This window comes from Micromys minutus (genome assembly GCF_963924665.1).
Source record: "Micromys minutus genome assembly, chromosome: 20".
NCBI classification, from domain to species: domain Eukaryota; kingdom Metazoa; phylum Chordata; class Mammalia; order Rodentia; family Muridae; genus Micromys; species Micromys minutus.
Genome location: NC_137955.1, coordinates 28,221,374 through 28,238,901, shown reverse-complemented (window position 1 = coordinate 28,238,901; position 17,528 = coordinate 28,221,374). Strand labels below are relative to the sequence as shown.

The 17,528-nt window shown below is 40.6% G+C and overlaps 1 protein-coding gene across 4 annotated transcripts in view; it reads left to right on the top strand.

Moving 5' to 3' along the window:
• The window catches only part of NPR3 (natriuretic peptide receptor 3), a 62,200-nt gene that overhangs the window by 6,278 nt on the left and 38,394 nt on the right, over window positions 1-17,528 (top strand). For all 4 annotated transcript variants that reach the window (XM_080933779.1, XM_080933778.1, XM_080933777.1 and 1 more), the window contains exons 2-3: window positions 7,272-7,394; window positions 14,555-14,721. In XM_080933779.1, coding sequence (XP_080789905.1) covers window positions 7,280-7,394; window positions 14,555-14,721 — 282 coding nt within the window. In that variant the 5' untranslated portion in view covers window positions 7,272-7,279. The remainder of the gene's footprint in view (window positions 1-7,271; window positions 7,395-14,554; window positions 14,722-17,528) is intronic.

Genomic DNA, 17,528 nt, shown 5'->3' with positions numbered 1-17,528 from the left:
TAGTTTTATTCTTTTAGTTATTGTATGTTAAGTATTTGAGCCTGGAGAGTGACCCCAGAGATAGCAATACTTAATGAATACAAGATCAATTTATTTTTAATACTCTGGTCATAATGACCAAATACTTTGTCAGCAGAATTTTAAAGCGAAGAGCCCTCATAAATCTCCCTAGTATATGGCACTGGGAAAGAAAGGTGCTCCAGGTCACAGTGCAGACATGACAAAGGTCTTTGGAAAGAACAGAGCTTTGAAGGAGAGAAAGAAGGGCATGGTCTGTATTTTATAAATGGCATTTGATACTATGTAGTATTGGAACAGAGAACTATGCTTTTGAAAGACATTAAGTTTTTATTTTTATCCAAGTTAAGTACACATCTGTGGAAGGTTAAGTATCTGCCTCCCCCCCAAACCCCCAAATCCCCATGTGTTGTCTGGAAAATACCTTCTTGTCCCCTACTAATTGTTTTGGACTTATTAGAGCATCATTTCTGACTCTTGTGGCGGTTCCGTAGCAATTCTCCTTTAGAATTCTCAATCAGAAGCTACTTTGGATTTTTTTTTTTTCAGTTTTAGGTTCTATCTCTTGGAATGCTAGTGGAAAATGGTTAAGTTCTCATCTACTCTCTGCTAACTACACATGCAAGTGTGTTCTATTTATTTCTCCAATATGGTCATGTCAACATTTCTGCTTAGCTCAGTATTGATATTCATGTTACCTTCCAAATGCTGTCTACAGTGAATCCAGTTGAGTATGTCTCCATATATATATATTTGCACATACATACACACATATACACATACATACATATGCATACATATGCATATATGTATACATATACATACATACACACACCACACAGACATATATATCCTGTTTATTTGTTTAGTCTGCTATGGAGTGACTGCTAAAATCATATGTAAATTCTCTGTTCCAAGCCCCAGAGCTGTTTCAGCTCAGCCATTTCCTTGGCATTCTATTCTATTATCACCCTGAGCCCTTTGTTTAGTGTCTCCCAAGACTTTGCATCTGCTATCACTTTGTGCCCCTTCCCTGTGCGCCTTCCTTTCCTTGTTGGAGGACCACAGCCTCCAGGAGTGTTTTGAAACTTTTCACAACTGCAAACATATTCATGGTTCCCTTATCCATAATTATAGAATTCTGCACAGAACTCCATGCTGTAATTAATTTTCCTCCTCAAATGTTGATGGCACCACTCCACTGGCTTCTAGATTCTGAAGTTGCTGGTAGTTTGAATTGATTTATTCTGGACTTAGAGTTTATTATCACCATCCTGCCCCCACAAACATTTCTTAGAATCTTCTCTTTGCTCTCATCAGCCCAACAGTTCGTCACTGTGCACATTGCTGTCAGTGTTTCTCCTTGCACCTTGGTGTGACCCTTTTCTCAGAAACTATGCCATTTATTTATTTATATATGTACTTATATACTGATTTATTATTTATTTACATCCCAAATGCTGCCCCTCCAAGGAGTTCCCCTTGTAGAATTGTTTCCCCTTCACTGTTGAGAGGGTGGCCTCCACCCTAGGTATCCCTCTGGGGCATCAAGTCTCTACAGGGTTAGCTGCATCCTCCACTGAGGTCAAATAAGGCAGACCTCTGCTACATAGATGCCAGGGGCCTAGGTTCATCCTGTGTATGCTCTTTGGTTGGTGGCTCAGTCTCTGAGAGTTCCCAGAGGTTCAGGTTAGTTGATGCTGTTCATCTTTCTACAGGGTTGCCATCTCCTTCAGTTCCTTCAGTCCTTGCCCTAACTCTTCCATAGGGGTAGCAGACCATCATGCTTGGCTGCAGGTGTCTGCATCTGTTTCAGTCAGCTGCTGGTAGAGCCTCTCAGAGGACAGCCATGCTAGGCTCCTGTCTGCAAGCTCAACATAGCATCAATAATAGAGTTAGGGTTTGAAGCCTACTCATGGGATGGATCCCAAGTTGGGCGGGGCACTGGTTGGGCCATTCCTTCAGGCTCTGCTTCATTTTTGTCCCTCGTTTCTTTTAGGAGAAATTTGGGGTTGAAAATTCTGTAGGTCAGTTGGTGTCCTCATCTCTCCACTGGGGGTCCTGTGTGGTCACTAGACATGATCTCTTCGGGTTCCATATCCCCACTGTTGAGCATTTCAGCTAAGGTCACCCACACTGAGTCCTGGGAGCCTCTCCCATCCTAGGTCTCTGGGACTTCCTAGAGACTCCCTTCACCCCCAACCCCTGGCAGCTGCATATTCTATTAATTTTTCTGGCTTTCTGGGCTTCTCTCCTCTCTCTCCCTAACTGATCCTTCCCCTTGTCTCTTCCCCCTCTCCTTTCCTACCCAGGTCCCTCCCTCCCTCTGCCTCCCATGACTATTTTGTTCTCTCTTCTAAGTGGGATTCAAGCTTCCTCACTTGGGCCTTTTTTCTTGTGTAACTTTTTTGTGTCCGTGGGGGTATATCAGAAACTCATGTCTTTTAGAAATTTAGAAAATTTCTTAAATTATTTTTTGATGATTTTATTTACTTAATACTCAGTGTATATTTTAAACTTGATGTCAGGCCATCTGGCTGATTATTTACATTTCTTGTCCCCTACCATTTTTCCTCTTTGAGAAAAATGCCCTTTGCTCTCCAAAACTACTATTACATTAATTTTCTTTTTAGATTTATTTTTATTATTTTATGTGTATGAGGTTTTTTTGTCTGAATGTATGTCTGTGTATCACTTGTATGCGTGGGGCTCTGGTGCCAGAAGAGGTGATGACCCTCCATGTGGGTGCTGGGAATCGAACCTGGGTCCTTGGCAAGGACAAGAAGTGCTCTTAACCACTGAGCCAATCCCCCAGATCCTACTGCTACGTTTTTCTTTTCTGTGATCACATGCTCAGTATGCAGCAGGAGGCTCACTCTGCTCTGAAGAAAGAGCCTGGCATACCTCTCTTCCATTCTTCTAGATTCACCAATGAGATGATTTGTTACATTCCCTCTTTCTGAGACAAGATTCACCAATGAGATGATTTGTTACATTCCCTCTTGCTGGGACAAGATTCACCAATGAGATAATTTGTTACATTCCCTCTTGCTGGGACAAGATTCACCAATGAGATGATTTGTTACATTCCCTCTTTCTGGGACAAGATTCACCAATGAGATGATTTGTTACATTCCCTCTTTCTGGGACAAGATTCACCAATGAGATGATTTGTTACATTCCCTCTTGTTGGGACAAATGAGTGTTCCTTGAGAGAGGAGGGAAGCTAACCCATTGGAAGCTTTCTCAGTGGAAGTCCAAGAGAGGGGAAAGGAGATTTACCATAATATGTATGTATAGACACCGCTTGGAATGTGATTATTTCTTTTAATTAGCATTTAAAGCCATTCTTGTGTGCTTAACCCCTTTGATTACAAGGACATGCTGCAATAATGAGAAGCCATTTAAGGGGGGAAGGAGGGGGCCAATGTGGCGCCCAGATGGTGAAAGATGACGCCTAATGTCACAAGTAAGTGGGACAGGTTAAAAAAAAAAGGCTACTAAGAAGCATGTAGGATCAGTCATTATCCTTTATGAAGTGTAATATTTTTATCTCAAATAAATAGTTATGTATTAAAACCAGGCTTGGTGGCATGCGCCTTCAACCCCCGCCCTTGGAAGGCAAAGGCAGGTAGATTTCTGTGATTTGTAGACATTTGCAGCCTGTTTGGTATAGCAATTTCTAGGACAGAACAGGGTTACACAGACAGGAGCTGTCTAGAAAATGTTGACATTTATCTATTGAAAGACATATGGATACAGCAAAAGCAGCCTGCACTGACTCCAACCTGTGCAGGAGGATTGGCTGATCTTGTCTCTATCAGTCTCGTCTATCGTTGGTAGGTCTGGGGAGCTCGAGTGTTTTCCTCATGTGGCACACATGTACAGTTCCAGGTATTTCCTTAGTTGTACTTACTGTTTCCTGTGTCACGAGTGCTTGTTTACCGTGCAATTCAGTTATGGTATAAAGCGATGAAATAGGAGTAGGAACAGAAAACTATCTCAGGAAAAATAGTTCAAGCCATTCGATAAACTGTACAAAGGAAAGTTTGCTGAAAGTACCCACAGTTCAACTAGGTATGAAAGAGACGATCTTGAAAGGTTGAGGCACACCATAAAAAACAGGGTTCTTTATTCTGACGGTGTTGTTGGTGGTAATCCATTATATGAAGTCCTATTGCTTCTACATGAACAAAACTATGTGTGTTATATGGATTTGAATTATTTGAGAGAAACAACGTCTTGCACCTGACCTTGGGAATGAGTTATTTTAATTTTATTATTATTATTATTATTATTATTATTATTATTATTATTATTATTTTAGCGAACCATATAGTCGACACAAAATGAACAAGTCTAAGCATATGTCACTGTCTAACAACCTTTCTCAGTCACAGTTGGGTAGTGACACTTCAAAAAAGAAATTCCTCAGAAGACATGGTAGAAATAGGGGAAGTAGTAAAGAGGCAATGAAAAAAGGAATGAAAAAAAAAAAAAAAGACCAGAGTCTGTCCAGGACTTAGGGATGGAAGCCAGTTCTCTGGCCTCAGGGTACTTCTGTTCTATCCCAGGGCAGGTATAGCTCTCAAAAGGATGCTTAGGATTAACACCTGATGCCCCACTAGCTTCTCTGACTCACGTTCCCTCCTCTGAAGCAGCCTTCTGCTTATTATTTGGTTCCCCAGTTAGCACACTTCAATAGAGGCCATTCTACACAAGTGTTCATGACCATTTCTGTCCCCATGGAAATGAAGCAATCTGCAGTTCTGATCATCTATTTATAAATGTCATGTTGGCTATTTGGCCATTGTGCCAGCAGAATCAGTTTCTATATGTATCTATTGAGAGACACTTGATACAAATAGATAAGAGTTCCTTAGTCCCAACCAGAGCTTTTTGGATCCCTCTGGGGATGCCCATTCTTAGAATCTGTGCTCTTTGAACTTGTCCAGGTTGAGCCTCTTATTAACTGTTTTATGAGATACCATGCCTGTGATTTTTCCATGGAAGGAGTTTGATCTACAGTGAGGGCCAAAGTTGGTAATTAAGGGCTTCTTTGAGACCTTCCTTATGGAGACATCTTGGAATTTTAAGAAAAAATACCCCAAATGTATAATTATAATTCCAAAATAAACAACACCTACTCTCACAGTTATGGGCTTCAGGTGTCTTGTATTGTCTTAAAACCATATTTTCTAGTGCTGTTACTGTGCACTGTGAAGCCTTTCTGTAGTTAAAAGTGTCAGTCATATTCTGGTTCTCTGAGCTAATGTGGGTGTGAATGACTGACATTATCAATAGGAGCTCGGGCCTTCATACAGGATGCCAAGGCTTGTCAGGCTCAGACTGCAATTTGTTTTGTGTTTTGACCCATACTTTAACATACACACATCTCAGAGGGCTGGCACGAAGCATGTTATGGCAATTTGCAGCATCCAAGCCTCTGTGGGTCTCCCCTCAGTTCTTCTGGTCATGGGCCTGTGAGCCAAGAACCATCAGATTGACTGGCCAGTGGTCAAGTCCCCCCAACTTCACTGTAGCCCGTGTCTCCCTTAGGCCATGGGCAACAATCTCTGATAAATGCTTAAAGCCTCTTACATTTGACAGTGTGACCACAAACCGATAGAACACAGGTGAGTGTGTGTGTATATGTGTGTGAACACGACTGCTATGTGTCTGTATAAACATACAAATGTATACATTTACGAAGATAATGCAAAGATAATCTTATGACACCTTCAAGGATAATTTACAGGATTTCTATACTGTCTAAATATATGTTTTTGAGGTAGAGCCTCATTTAACTTCCAGGATGACCCACACAGCACTGAGACTACAGGTGCATACCTCTGCACCCAGTTTTATGTGTTTCTGAGGATCAAACCCATGGCTGTGGGCACTCTAGGCAAGGACTCTATATAGACTCATTCATGTCCCAAGGTTTCTCAAAACATTTAAGAACAAGGATGTTTTCATAAATAACTACAGTAATAGTCATAAAATAAGAGCTTTCATGTGAACATATCCTGTGACCTAGTTACAGACCTTAAGTCAAATTTCATCAGTTGTCTCTTGATGTTTTTATAGATCATTTGCTTGTATTTTAAGGTCTATAATCCATGTGAGTAGCGTGCATTGCTTTTAGTTTTCTTTTATTTTAAGTCTCTTGCTGTTTAGTATGTTTTATGAGCCTGCCTCTGTTCTTCATTAATTTGAATATTTTAAGGAGCATGGATGGTCACTGTCTTAGTCAGGGTTTCTATTCCTGCACAAACATCATAACCAAGAAGCAAGTTGGGGAGGAAAGGGTTTATTCAGCTCATACTTCACATTGCTGTTCATCACCAAAGTCAGGACTGGAACCCAAGCAGGTCAGGAAGCATGAGCTGATGCAGAGGCCCTGGAGGAATGTTACTGGCTTGCTTCCCCTGGCTTGCTCAGCCTGCTTTCTTATAGAACCCAGGTCTACCAGGCCAGGGATGGCACCACCCACAATGGTCTGGGCACTCTCCCCTTGATCACTAGTCGAGAAAATGCCTTACAGCTGGATCTCATGGAGGCATTTCCTCCTGAGGCTCCTTCCTCTGTGATAACTCCAGTTTGTGTCAAGTTGACACAAAACCAGCCAGTACAGTCACTTATCCTAGGATCCTCTAGGTTGGGTTTGTAGCTGCTTCCTTTTGATGCCCCTGTGTATAATTTCCAGTCCTCTCTGCTTTCTATCCATATGCTGTTATGTCTGTGTTGCTCCTATCACTTGCTTTTGTTGCTATTTGCTATGTTGATTTTAAGTTAAAATTATATATTTCCCTTTGTCCCTTTTAGATATGGCTTTATCTTAGGATTTAGCTACTCATAGCCCATTGTAGTTTGAAAATTTTAAATGAAAATTTCTGCAAGCAAACAATTCGTTAAGTTTCAAGTTACTTTTGTTGTAATATGTTTTTATAAGTGTTCAATTTTATTATTAGTTACTATTGTTAATTGGTCACAGTGTCTGACTTAGAAGTTAAGTTTTATGATAAGTATGATTGTTTAGGAAAAAGCACAGTATGTGTCTACCCAACTTTGGGAATCCCACGGGATGTGTGAAAGGCCCTCCTGTGGATAAGTGGTTACCATGTACTAGGTAGTTTATGAGTTGCTATTCAAGACTATATAGATGACCTGTTGTGTGCCTGTTGTCCCCTGGTTCTTTTGGCCTACTTTCTGCTGTGTTTGGGTGACTCACACACTGTTTCTCTCCCCAGTGGTGATCATGTGTGCCAGTGGAGACACCATTCGGAGAATCATGTTGGCGGTTCACAGACATGGCATGACCAGTGGAGACTACGCTTTCTTCAATATTGAACTCTTCAACAGTTCTTCCTACGGTAACTTCCAGCTTCTCCAACCCTGTCAACATGTCAGAAAGAGGAGTGAGGAAGAGTCAAAAGCTTTAGTGAGGTCCACAGATGTGGCTTTTGGTTGCCATGGGAACCATATTTGATTCTGGAAATTCATGATTCTGAGCACTCCCATATATAATGCCTCATGGTCTCTCAAGCTTTTCATCTTTTCTGAGAATCCATTGGGAGCAAAAGACACCACATACCTGTGGTGCCAAGAAAGTTCTGAGTGCATCAATGTAGCCCATTCCTAACTCTGCAGGAATGTACATGAGGCACCAGATGTCATGATTCTGGTGGACTATTGGGATAATTTAGGTATGATTTGGGGTAGGATTTTAGGCAGCAGGAATAGAAAATTAGCATATGTATTGTTTTATATATATATAATAGTATGTGACTATATGTAATATGTATTCACATACCACATGTGTTTCTTATAGGCAGCAATACAAAAGAAAATGATAAAAACACGTGGAAGTCTTTGTTCCTAAGTCCCCTTTCTTGTAGCTTACTATAGCTTAATCTGCTCTTAAGTAGAATTTCACAAGCCACTGATGAATAGCTCAAAGGCATCTGCGATTCCTTATGATGGATTTAGGGAAGCTGGCAGAGTCTGTGTAATAAAGGTTACTTTTTAAAAATTAAAATAAGTATTTATTTATACCTATTTGCATATTTTGCCTGCATGTAAGTCTGTGTATCACATGTGTGCAGTGTCCAAGGAGGCCAGAAGAGGGCGTTGCCTAGCCAGGGAACCAGTGTTACTAGAGCCAGGGCTCTTGACTGCTGAGCCATCTCTTCAGCTCTTGTGTAATGGAAGAATGCTTAAGGGTCTCATCTTGATTACAGATCCAAAGCCTTTTCTTCTATGGTAGTTAGGACTGCCATGAAAGTAGTCATTTCAGGACTATAGAATATCTTCTCAAACACACACAATGTCTGCTCAAAGCTACACAGCCTTAGAGCTGTAAACATGCAGATTACAGATGGCATGTTTATGGCGAGCTCCACTTCCGAGTGCTTGCTGATGATATATAGTTATTTAGATAGGATCCAAGCCTTTAAACATTCACGGTGGTTTCCTGCCCCGATTTCCTGGTTTACTTTAGCAGTGATCATTGTATATATACATACAATATAACACACTTCTCCCAGGGATAAAGAAAAGTTGATGAGACAAAGTAGCCACTGCTTCCTGTGGTGAACAGCAAGGTGTGTGTGTGTGTGTGTGTGTGTGTGTGTGTGTGTGTGTGTGTGTGTGTATGTATGTGTGTGGTGCTTGCAGGATGAATACAGTTCATCCTACTCATTAGCATTCTGGTCTTTCCCACCCTTCCTCTGTTCCAGTTCCATTAAGTGGAGTGTTGTTCTTGCTTATACTAATGGCTGCAGCATAGAGTTTTTTAACACAGGGATAAAAGCAGGTTAAAGGAAAATATCAGTTCCGTTTCACAAGGTGAAATATGGGATTTAAAGTGACATGTGAGAGCATATGCTATGAACAGACGGGCACACGTTTACATGCACTGTGCATGTATTACCGGAAGCAAGTGTCACTACTAGGACTGCTTTCGTCTACAGATAAAACCTGTGTGGCTTAACCCTGCTATGACAATACATGAACATTTCAGAAAATGTGGAAAAGTATTTAAAAGCTGGAAGAAAATAAGTTAAAAATATGCACCTCAGACAAAAAGTTACATTGCAGTTTCTTAGGAATATATATTGTCTAAGTGTGTGTATTTTCACAAGAATAATTTTCAATAAGATGATAATATTATGGTGCAGATGCATAGTATACCTTTAATCAACCTTTATTTCTTAACACTGCTTCCCACCTTTTGTTATGAAAAACAGTATATGCTGAATAGTTCGAAGTATATATACACTTCCAGTCATATACTTAGACATATATATTACATAAGATAAATCTCTAGAGGCACAATGCTGGCTTAACGGTTATATACAAGCATAGCTAGGAGTTGGCACTGTTTCCCATACAGAGGTTCTACCAATTTATATTTTATATACCAGGGATGAAATTTTCTTTATCATTTATAAATCTTGCAAAATATAACTTTATTTATCAGAACTTATTTTTATGCCATAAGCAAAGTTTTTGTAGTTTTAATTTATTTCAGTGTGTGTGTGTGTGTGTGTGTGTGTGTGTGTATGCACCTGTTGTGGTGTACATGGGAGGTCCGATGACAATTTTATGGAGCTTATTTTTTCTGCTTTTATGTGAGTTCTGGGAACTGAATGCAGCATCAGGTGCCTTTACTTACTGAGCCATTGTGGAAGCCCATTTTTATTTATTAGGTTTTCAATTTTATTATAATTTATGTGTATAGGCTTCTTTGTCTGTATGCATGCTCATGTCCTACTTGTGTGCCTGGTGGGTGCCTGAAGAGGCCAGAAGAAGGCACTGGATCCTCTGGAGCTGGAGTTCCAGACAGTTGTGATCTGTCATGTGGGTGCTGGGAGCCAAACCTGAGTTCTCCGATGGAGCAGCAAGTGCTTTTTATTCTATGCCATCTCTTCAGCAATCTCTCTAGTTTTACTTTTAATATACACATTTAAAAGTTATATTTAGAATTTTAGAAACATAGAGGGTTTCTTTTCTTCCTTCCTTCCTTCCTTTCTTTCTTTTTTTTTTTTTTTTTGAGCCAGTGTCTCTCTATGTAGTCCTGGCTGTCCTGGAACAGCTAGACCAGACTGGCTTTGAACTCACAGGCATCCACTAGACTGGCTCCCAAGTGAGGGCATTCAAGGTCTATGATACTATATCTGGGAAAAATTATCTACTTTAAATAATTAAATTATTCAAATGTTAGAAACCTTATTCCATGGGCCCAATTTTTGTTTTGTTTTTAATTGTTTTAAATTTCTTTTCTACATGCGTGTGTCCTGGCATGTATGCATGTGTACCACATGTGTGCTTATTGCTCACAGAGGGCAGAAGAGTGCATCTTGTTGTGAACCACCACGTGGGGCTGAATACCAAATTCAGATCCTCTGAGAGAGCAGCTACGGCTCTTAACTGCCAAACCATCTCTCTAGCTCCAGGTCTTATTTTCTTGAAAATTTAATCGTGAAACGGTTTTACACAAATCACAATGAGTACTTGATGTTTCTGATAAATCTGATTCTTTTACATTTGCTCAGGCTCTGGTCTCAATTAGCCTGAGAGACTCTCCTATCTACTAACTCTTAACTGTTAAGACCTGAGAGTTAACAGCTACAACCTTAATCTTTGAAGAGTGAGTTAATCTGCCCTCCTCTGTAGCCTCGGTCTGTTCTAGTAGCTCATCTGGCTAAGTAGCAGATAAACACATGAGAGGAATTGTTTTAACTACCCAGCAGATGTGATGAAGCATGGTAAATATTTGACAAATATTTGTCACGTTCATTATTAGTCTTAGTTTGCTTTGACTACTGCACACGAAATGTTAAAATTGTAGTTAAGTTGTCAAACTTTTCTCTGATGGGTGTTTTATCCACACATTTCAGGTGATTCATTCTGCTGCTGTGTTCACTGGCTCAGAGCTAATCCACCCTAAGGGGCTGCACACACTCTGAATTATACCTGTAAATGAACAGTCACTACACTCAGTTACAGTGACACACACATAAAGGTTTCTTATACCCGAAAGAGCGCTGGTTGTGGGAAGTCCAGGGTACAGATCCGACACTAACCAACACTATCATTTTTTCCTCTCCTTCTTCACTTCACTCTGTTTTTTCTTCCAAGGATCACTGCTCTTCTCCTTGATGCCATTTGTGATGCATTTCCCTTTCTGTTGACTGTCCCTCCCTAATCATTGTAGAGTTTGGAGTTCCTCTTGTACAGTTATCTTGTTTCCATTCTCATGGGTGCTATCACTTTTTATGATTATAAAAGTAGAAACATTTATTTTTGAAAAATGTTACTATCATATCAAAATGCCCCCCCCCCAAAAAAGAAAGGAAAAGGAAAAGAGAAAGGGAAAAGAAAATAGAAAATAAAATTTTTTAGTGAGCTTGATCTCCTAGAGGACCTGCTTTGTTTTTGGCATGCGACTTCCCACATATGACCTCTCTTAACCTCTTGCCTGGATTACTGTGGCTGCGAATGCTCAGTGTCTCCCCATTCTAATCCACTGCTATTTCCTGAGGCATGCTCCTCTCCTGTCATTCTTCCGTTCTGCTCATAAATCTCCAGAGGCATCTAGTTGTCTGCTGAATTAAATTTGTCCCCACTGGTGGGATACTATGCCAAATCCACCTTTGCTTTCCTCGTGTCAACAACCCCAGGGTGGGAGAAGAGCTCACCAGAGAAGAAGTTATGGTTGTGAAAGATACCCACTTAGGTTAGTTTGAATTTATTAAACATTATCATTTATATGATTTTCTAGAAAACAACTTTCTAAAGTTATTATAGGTCATGCTTATTCCCCTCATTTTTGAAAATACATTTTTTGTTTTTTATTTACTGAGATTATTGATGTTATACTTTCACATATATTTTCTAAGATAGCATAAAAGCCCACAAGGTTAAGAATTTCTCTTAAGTCCCGGAAGAAACCGAACTCTTCTCCATTGATGAAAGACTAAAATTATCTTTGTCTAGAAAGATGAGAATTTTTATGCATCCCTACTTGTACCTTCTTAAACTTAGTCTGGGGACCAAATTTAGGCACTCATGTATGGGAGGGAAATATCATGTGTTATATCCTAGTCTCAGCAGATGTTGTCACCTCAATTAGAAACGGAGTCAGTAGGGCCCAGAGTGATGGCTGAGCAGTCAAGTGAGTGTGTATTGCTCTTACAGACCATCTGAGTTAGGTTCTCAGCATCCATATTTGGCAGTTCACAAACCCTGTAGCCCTAGTTTGAGCAGGTATACTGCTCTCTCTGGTCTCAGTGTCATGTGTATGCATGTGGTGCATATACAGATGGGCATGCATACAACACATGATTAAGAACAAATGCAATGGAAAACAAGAAAAATATTCTTATTCCATGGGAACTCTTGGGCTTTGGGGTCATCCACAGCTAATGACTGCAACACTGTTTGGGTCTTGGGTACTGAATACCCTTCTGGGATCCCTCACTGGCTCCAGAGCCAGGCATGGCTTCTCTTAGGCTACAGTCTCCTAAGGATTTGGAAAATGTCATAGAAGAGGAGGAAGAGGAGGAAGTAGAGGAAGAAGAGGGAGGATGAGTCTTGTCAATTTTTGTTTGGTGGCTTGAATTGAATTTTGTGGTTACTGAGCACAGATTTAGTCTTTAATGAACTATGTTATCAGCTCTGTCTTATTTATCTCTAAGTAGCTCCTGGGCATAGTAACCCATTAATTAATGGTTGCTATTTTTAGGATTGTGATGAAACAGATGTTTCCACAGACACACTCTCTACTTCTGTTTTTTCTCATCTTCCAGACTGAGATCCATCTTCCACTCACTGCCTGCTGGATACTATACACACTTGTATCTTTTCCCAGTGGTATGGGTTCTGTCAAACATGCCTTTCCACTGTCTTCTCTACCTATTAAAATCCTATTTACACATTTAGGGCCAGAGAAACTGCTTGTTTTCACATGAGATGGCTCCTGCTTGGAGCTGTTGCTTCTTCCCTTTGCTTTGTCTTTCTGTCCCTGACTCCTACAGGAGGCTATTTGGTTGTTTACATGGTTCAAATCTCATTTTCAAATGTGCAGAGACTCTTGAAGGCATCTACGATGTCCTCTATGGCCATTACAGACTTGTGCACATATGCACCCAGTTCAGACGTCTCTTGCTCAAGCTATGCTAGAGATCCTGAGACAGTCATTCTTTAGTAGACTTCTGGACTTGTGGAGTGTATACCATAGGCCTGTCCATATGCTCAGAGATCCCATGAGGTGCCAGAGGCCCCCTTGCCTCTGAGCTGTTAGGTTCAAGCTATCAGTGCAGACTTGGGCTTGAGGTGCACAGTTGACTTATGTGGTACTCTATCAGACTGCTATCTTATTTTCAGAGAGAGAGGCAGGATTTATAATGATGACTCATTTGGAAAGCAGCTTATTATTATAAGTTAGAAGTCCATCTTGTCTTTTGGGGCCCTTCAAACCACCAAAACGAAATTAAGAGACAAGGATAAGACTTCCTGAGATGATTAGCCTTCACTTTTGTGAGGCAGGAGCTGTGAAGGAACAGTGCCTCTCTGCTTCAGTTTTCTCATCTGTCAAGGAGAAAGGATATTTTAAGGCCCGAGTTTATGTATATAAAGTGTTCAAGATATCTATCATCTATCCACCACCTGTGTGTTTGTGTGTATGTGTGTAGATATGAATGTATGAACCAATCAATCAATCAATCTATCTATCTATCTATTATCTATCATATCTGTGTATCTATTTAATATCTGTCAATCATTATCATCTATATATAATCTCTCTTTTATTATTGTTATAAGTGTACTGAAAATATTCATGATTTTTACACACTGATTTAGTATTGTTTAATAATTTTGATGGCCTTGCCAATACTGTACAGATATAAGCCCTGAAGTCTACCCTTCTCATCTTGGAAAGGCGAAAGAAGTATCACTGACCCCCAACTTCTAACAGTACTAACTTCCTATGTAGTCTATTCTCATGTTTTACTGTGACCTGCCATTCTGGGTCCAGATGGCATTAAGCTTATTCGGCCATATTAGTGACTTGGTTCATTTCCATGACGGATTATAGATATTTGATAGATGGCTACTGATAGATATATGATAGACAGATGATAGATAGGTAGATTCATGCATGCATACACACAGACGCACTCATAAAGGAAAGAAAGGCTGAATGGAAGGGAACAAAAACTCCCCTTTGCTTCTGCAGTGCCGCAGTTCCGGGGGGCTGACAATTGCAATTCCATGGTTATTATAAGGCAATTACATCAACAGAGCTTGTCTGTCTCTCTCACATTTCAAAGGAACATGTGTCCAAAGAGACAGCTTCTCCTTTAATGATTTTGACATTGTCATATTATACCTAAGCGCAAAACTATGACAATACCTCTTGCCTTGGCTGCCAAAGGTACTGTGTAGGGACACATTGCAGTTGAAAAGACAGAATGGCCTCTTTATGGTGACTGGCTTGGAATTATAAATATTTTCATTTCTCCCGTAGGAGATGGCTCGTGGAAGAGAGGAGACAAACACGACTTTGAAGCTAAGCAAGCATACTCATCCCTCCAAACAGTCACCCTACTGAGGACCGTGAAACCCGAGTTTGAGAAGTTTTCCATGGAGGTGAAAAGTTCTGTTGAGAAACAAGGGCTCAATGAGGAGGATTACGTAAGTGCTTGATTATGAACCCCGCCCTCCAGCATCCTGAAAACAGGCTTCTAATTAAACCAGAGGTGACAAAGTGTCCCATTCTGAGCCATTCAAAAATTCCGAGAGTTCAAGTCTGAATGTCGCTGTCGCCTCCTGTGTGTTTTCTTTTCCTCTCCCCAGCCCCCACCCCACCATCATTCCTGCTCTTCACTCACATTTCTCCGAAGGGTGGAAAACTGCCTCCCCCCCCCCCCCCCCCCCCCGGGATGTGATGCAGAACTGGGCGTCTGCAGACTCCCATCCTTTACCAAGATGTTAGGAGTGTGTTGTGGGAGTGGGAGGAGGCAGTTGAAGGAATGCCCGAACTTTGCATGGCTAATTTGTCCAAGGCTTGGTGGCAGAAGATATTTTGGGTTTCGGAGGCTCTTTCTTTACACAGTGCACGTCCTCTTCTTGGTTGGTCTGTTCCTGTCCCTCGCTAGCAGTGGAGCTTTCTCCGCTGTGGCCAGTTGCTTCCTCCTTGTGTGTTCTAAGTCTTCCCACTCTAGGCGTGTTATTGTTACTAATGGCATTTTAAAGAAGCTCAGCCTGGGTGAAGGGTCAAGCGCCTCCCCGGTTGCTATTGTCCGGGCAGCCTTTGGCATAGTTAGCTATGTTTCTGGGATGTTTCCTGTGTCATAATCTATTCTTCCGGTAGGATGAGATTGTGGGCTGGGGTGAGTGTGTCGGTCTGCCTTTGCTTCCCAGCCAATAATGAAAGTATTTCATGTTCACCTTCGTATTATTTTACCTGGTGGTCCATATTAAGTATAGTTTGAAAGCTGAGCGACAGTGTCATTTTGTCTGGCTTCCTTTCTGAAGTGGTTAAAGTTCAATTATTTCATTATATGTTGTCTGACGTAACGAGACACAATGGTCAGTGGGGTTCTCAAGATACTCTCTGGACATTCTGAGTTATCAGTTATTCTTGCTCAGAAAGCTAAGTCTCATTTTAATTTTAGTCTAAGCAAAATCTCATTAAGAAGACATTGCTATCACAATTCTTCAGTGTTTTCCTAATTCTAGTATTTTCCTGAGTATTCACATCTGTGAACTATAATACTGCCTCTCTGTGCTGACTTTTACAATAAATAAATTTACAATTTTAAGTAGAATTGAGGTTATTATAATAATTTACTCTAATTCTGAAGATATGTTAATTTCCCCCCTTTTTTCCCAGCTCTGTGAGTCAAACCCAGAGCTTTATGTGTGCATTCCAGCCTGTCCCCCTTCCTTTCCATAGCTTCTGAGCAGTTGCTTATGAGGTTAGCTCACACAGGTGGCTGTGCTGTGGTGTGGGAGAGAGCAAAGGAACCAGAGTCAGGAGCCTGGGCTTCTGAGGATGGACAGTAGGGCAGTGCGGTGGGCGGTGAGTCTTCAGTCAAAGGTATCACGCGGACAGCTTTGCTCTAGGCTCTTTAGCTTTTCATGTTTGCATCCATGAGCAAATCTGTTTGCATAGAACGTAACTTCATAGGGCCTCGCATGGACTCTGCACCTGTCTTCAAGTGTGGTGGACGCTTTCGTTCTCGTATGTACTATGTGGTCCCCAGGTAATCACGTGACTTCCAGGTAGGCTCTGATTTGTTTCCTTTTAATGCTTCTGTTTCATAATGCTTATGCTGATGTGTCCACTGCTAAATTAAAGTTGTATTTAGTTGAGTCGAATTATTAAATTAAGTATGTTGGATGAAAATAAAATATGATGAATTATAAGCCTACAGCACCAGTGAGGATCCCAACAAGATGTTGACTCTTTAAAATGTAACAGATTTCTTATCTGTTTGCGTCACTGCAGAGGATGTCGTTTCGTCTGGCTGATGCATGAAGCGTGGTGCTTAGCGTAGGGGTTGAGACAGTATCTTACATTGAGAAATTCCCTTTTACTTTTCTTCGGTGAAGGTTTTTTTTGCTTTTTAAAAAATGAGATACTTTTTCAGCATAACTGAAATAAAAATTCTCAATCACTAAGTATTGCCTAGACCAGGGTGAGGAAAGACCTTTTGCCTTTGGAGTTTTGCTTTAGCATTGCAAATTAAATGTTACCCTGCATCCAATTTCATATTTATTAGAGTCACATCGATATTAGCATGTTGCTAGCACCCATGGAAAAGCTATAATCCTTTCAAACATGAAAAAAAAATAAAATTAATTTTTTTACAGGCTACACTGTGACACTAGAAAGACAGAGAAACAAGATTTTTTAAATAGTAAAGTTATTTGACTATTTTAACAGCACAGTGATTTTTATATTTTTGTTTTGACTTGGATGGATTGATTCAATTTTTGAGTGTATGTGTGAGCATATGTGTGCACAAACATGTATGTATTTGTGTGTACATGTATGCTGAGGTTAGTGGACTGTGTAGGGTGTCCCTCTCTCTCTCCATCTTCTATATTAAGGCAGTTTCTCATGGAACCTGGTGTTTGTTGATCCAGCTCAGATGGTCAGCACCCCATGGGAATCTTTCTGCCTCTGCCTTCCCTAATCTAGGACTACAGGTGCATACTGCTTACCTATGGATTCTCTCATGGTGGCTAGAGGTTGAAATCAGGTCTTCAAAACTTTTATAGTAAGGATTCAACCAACCGAATGAGCCACTTACCTAGCCTCAATTAATACAGTTTTGTTTTTGTACAACTGACCTTCATTTCTATAACTTGCTCCCTGTAAAAAAATAATAAAAAATTAATTAAGAATAACAGGGGAAAGAGAGTCATTCCTCATTGAGGATGTGGCCACAGGCAGGTTTTCCAGGCTTCAGTGAATGGCCGTCACCCATGTA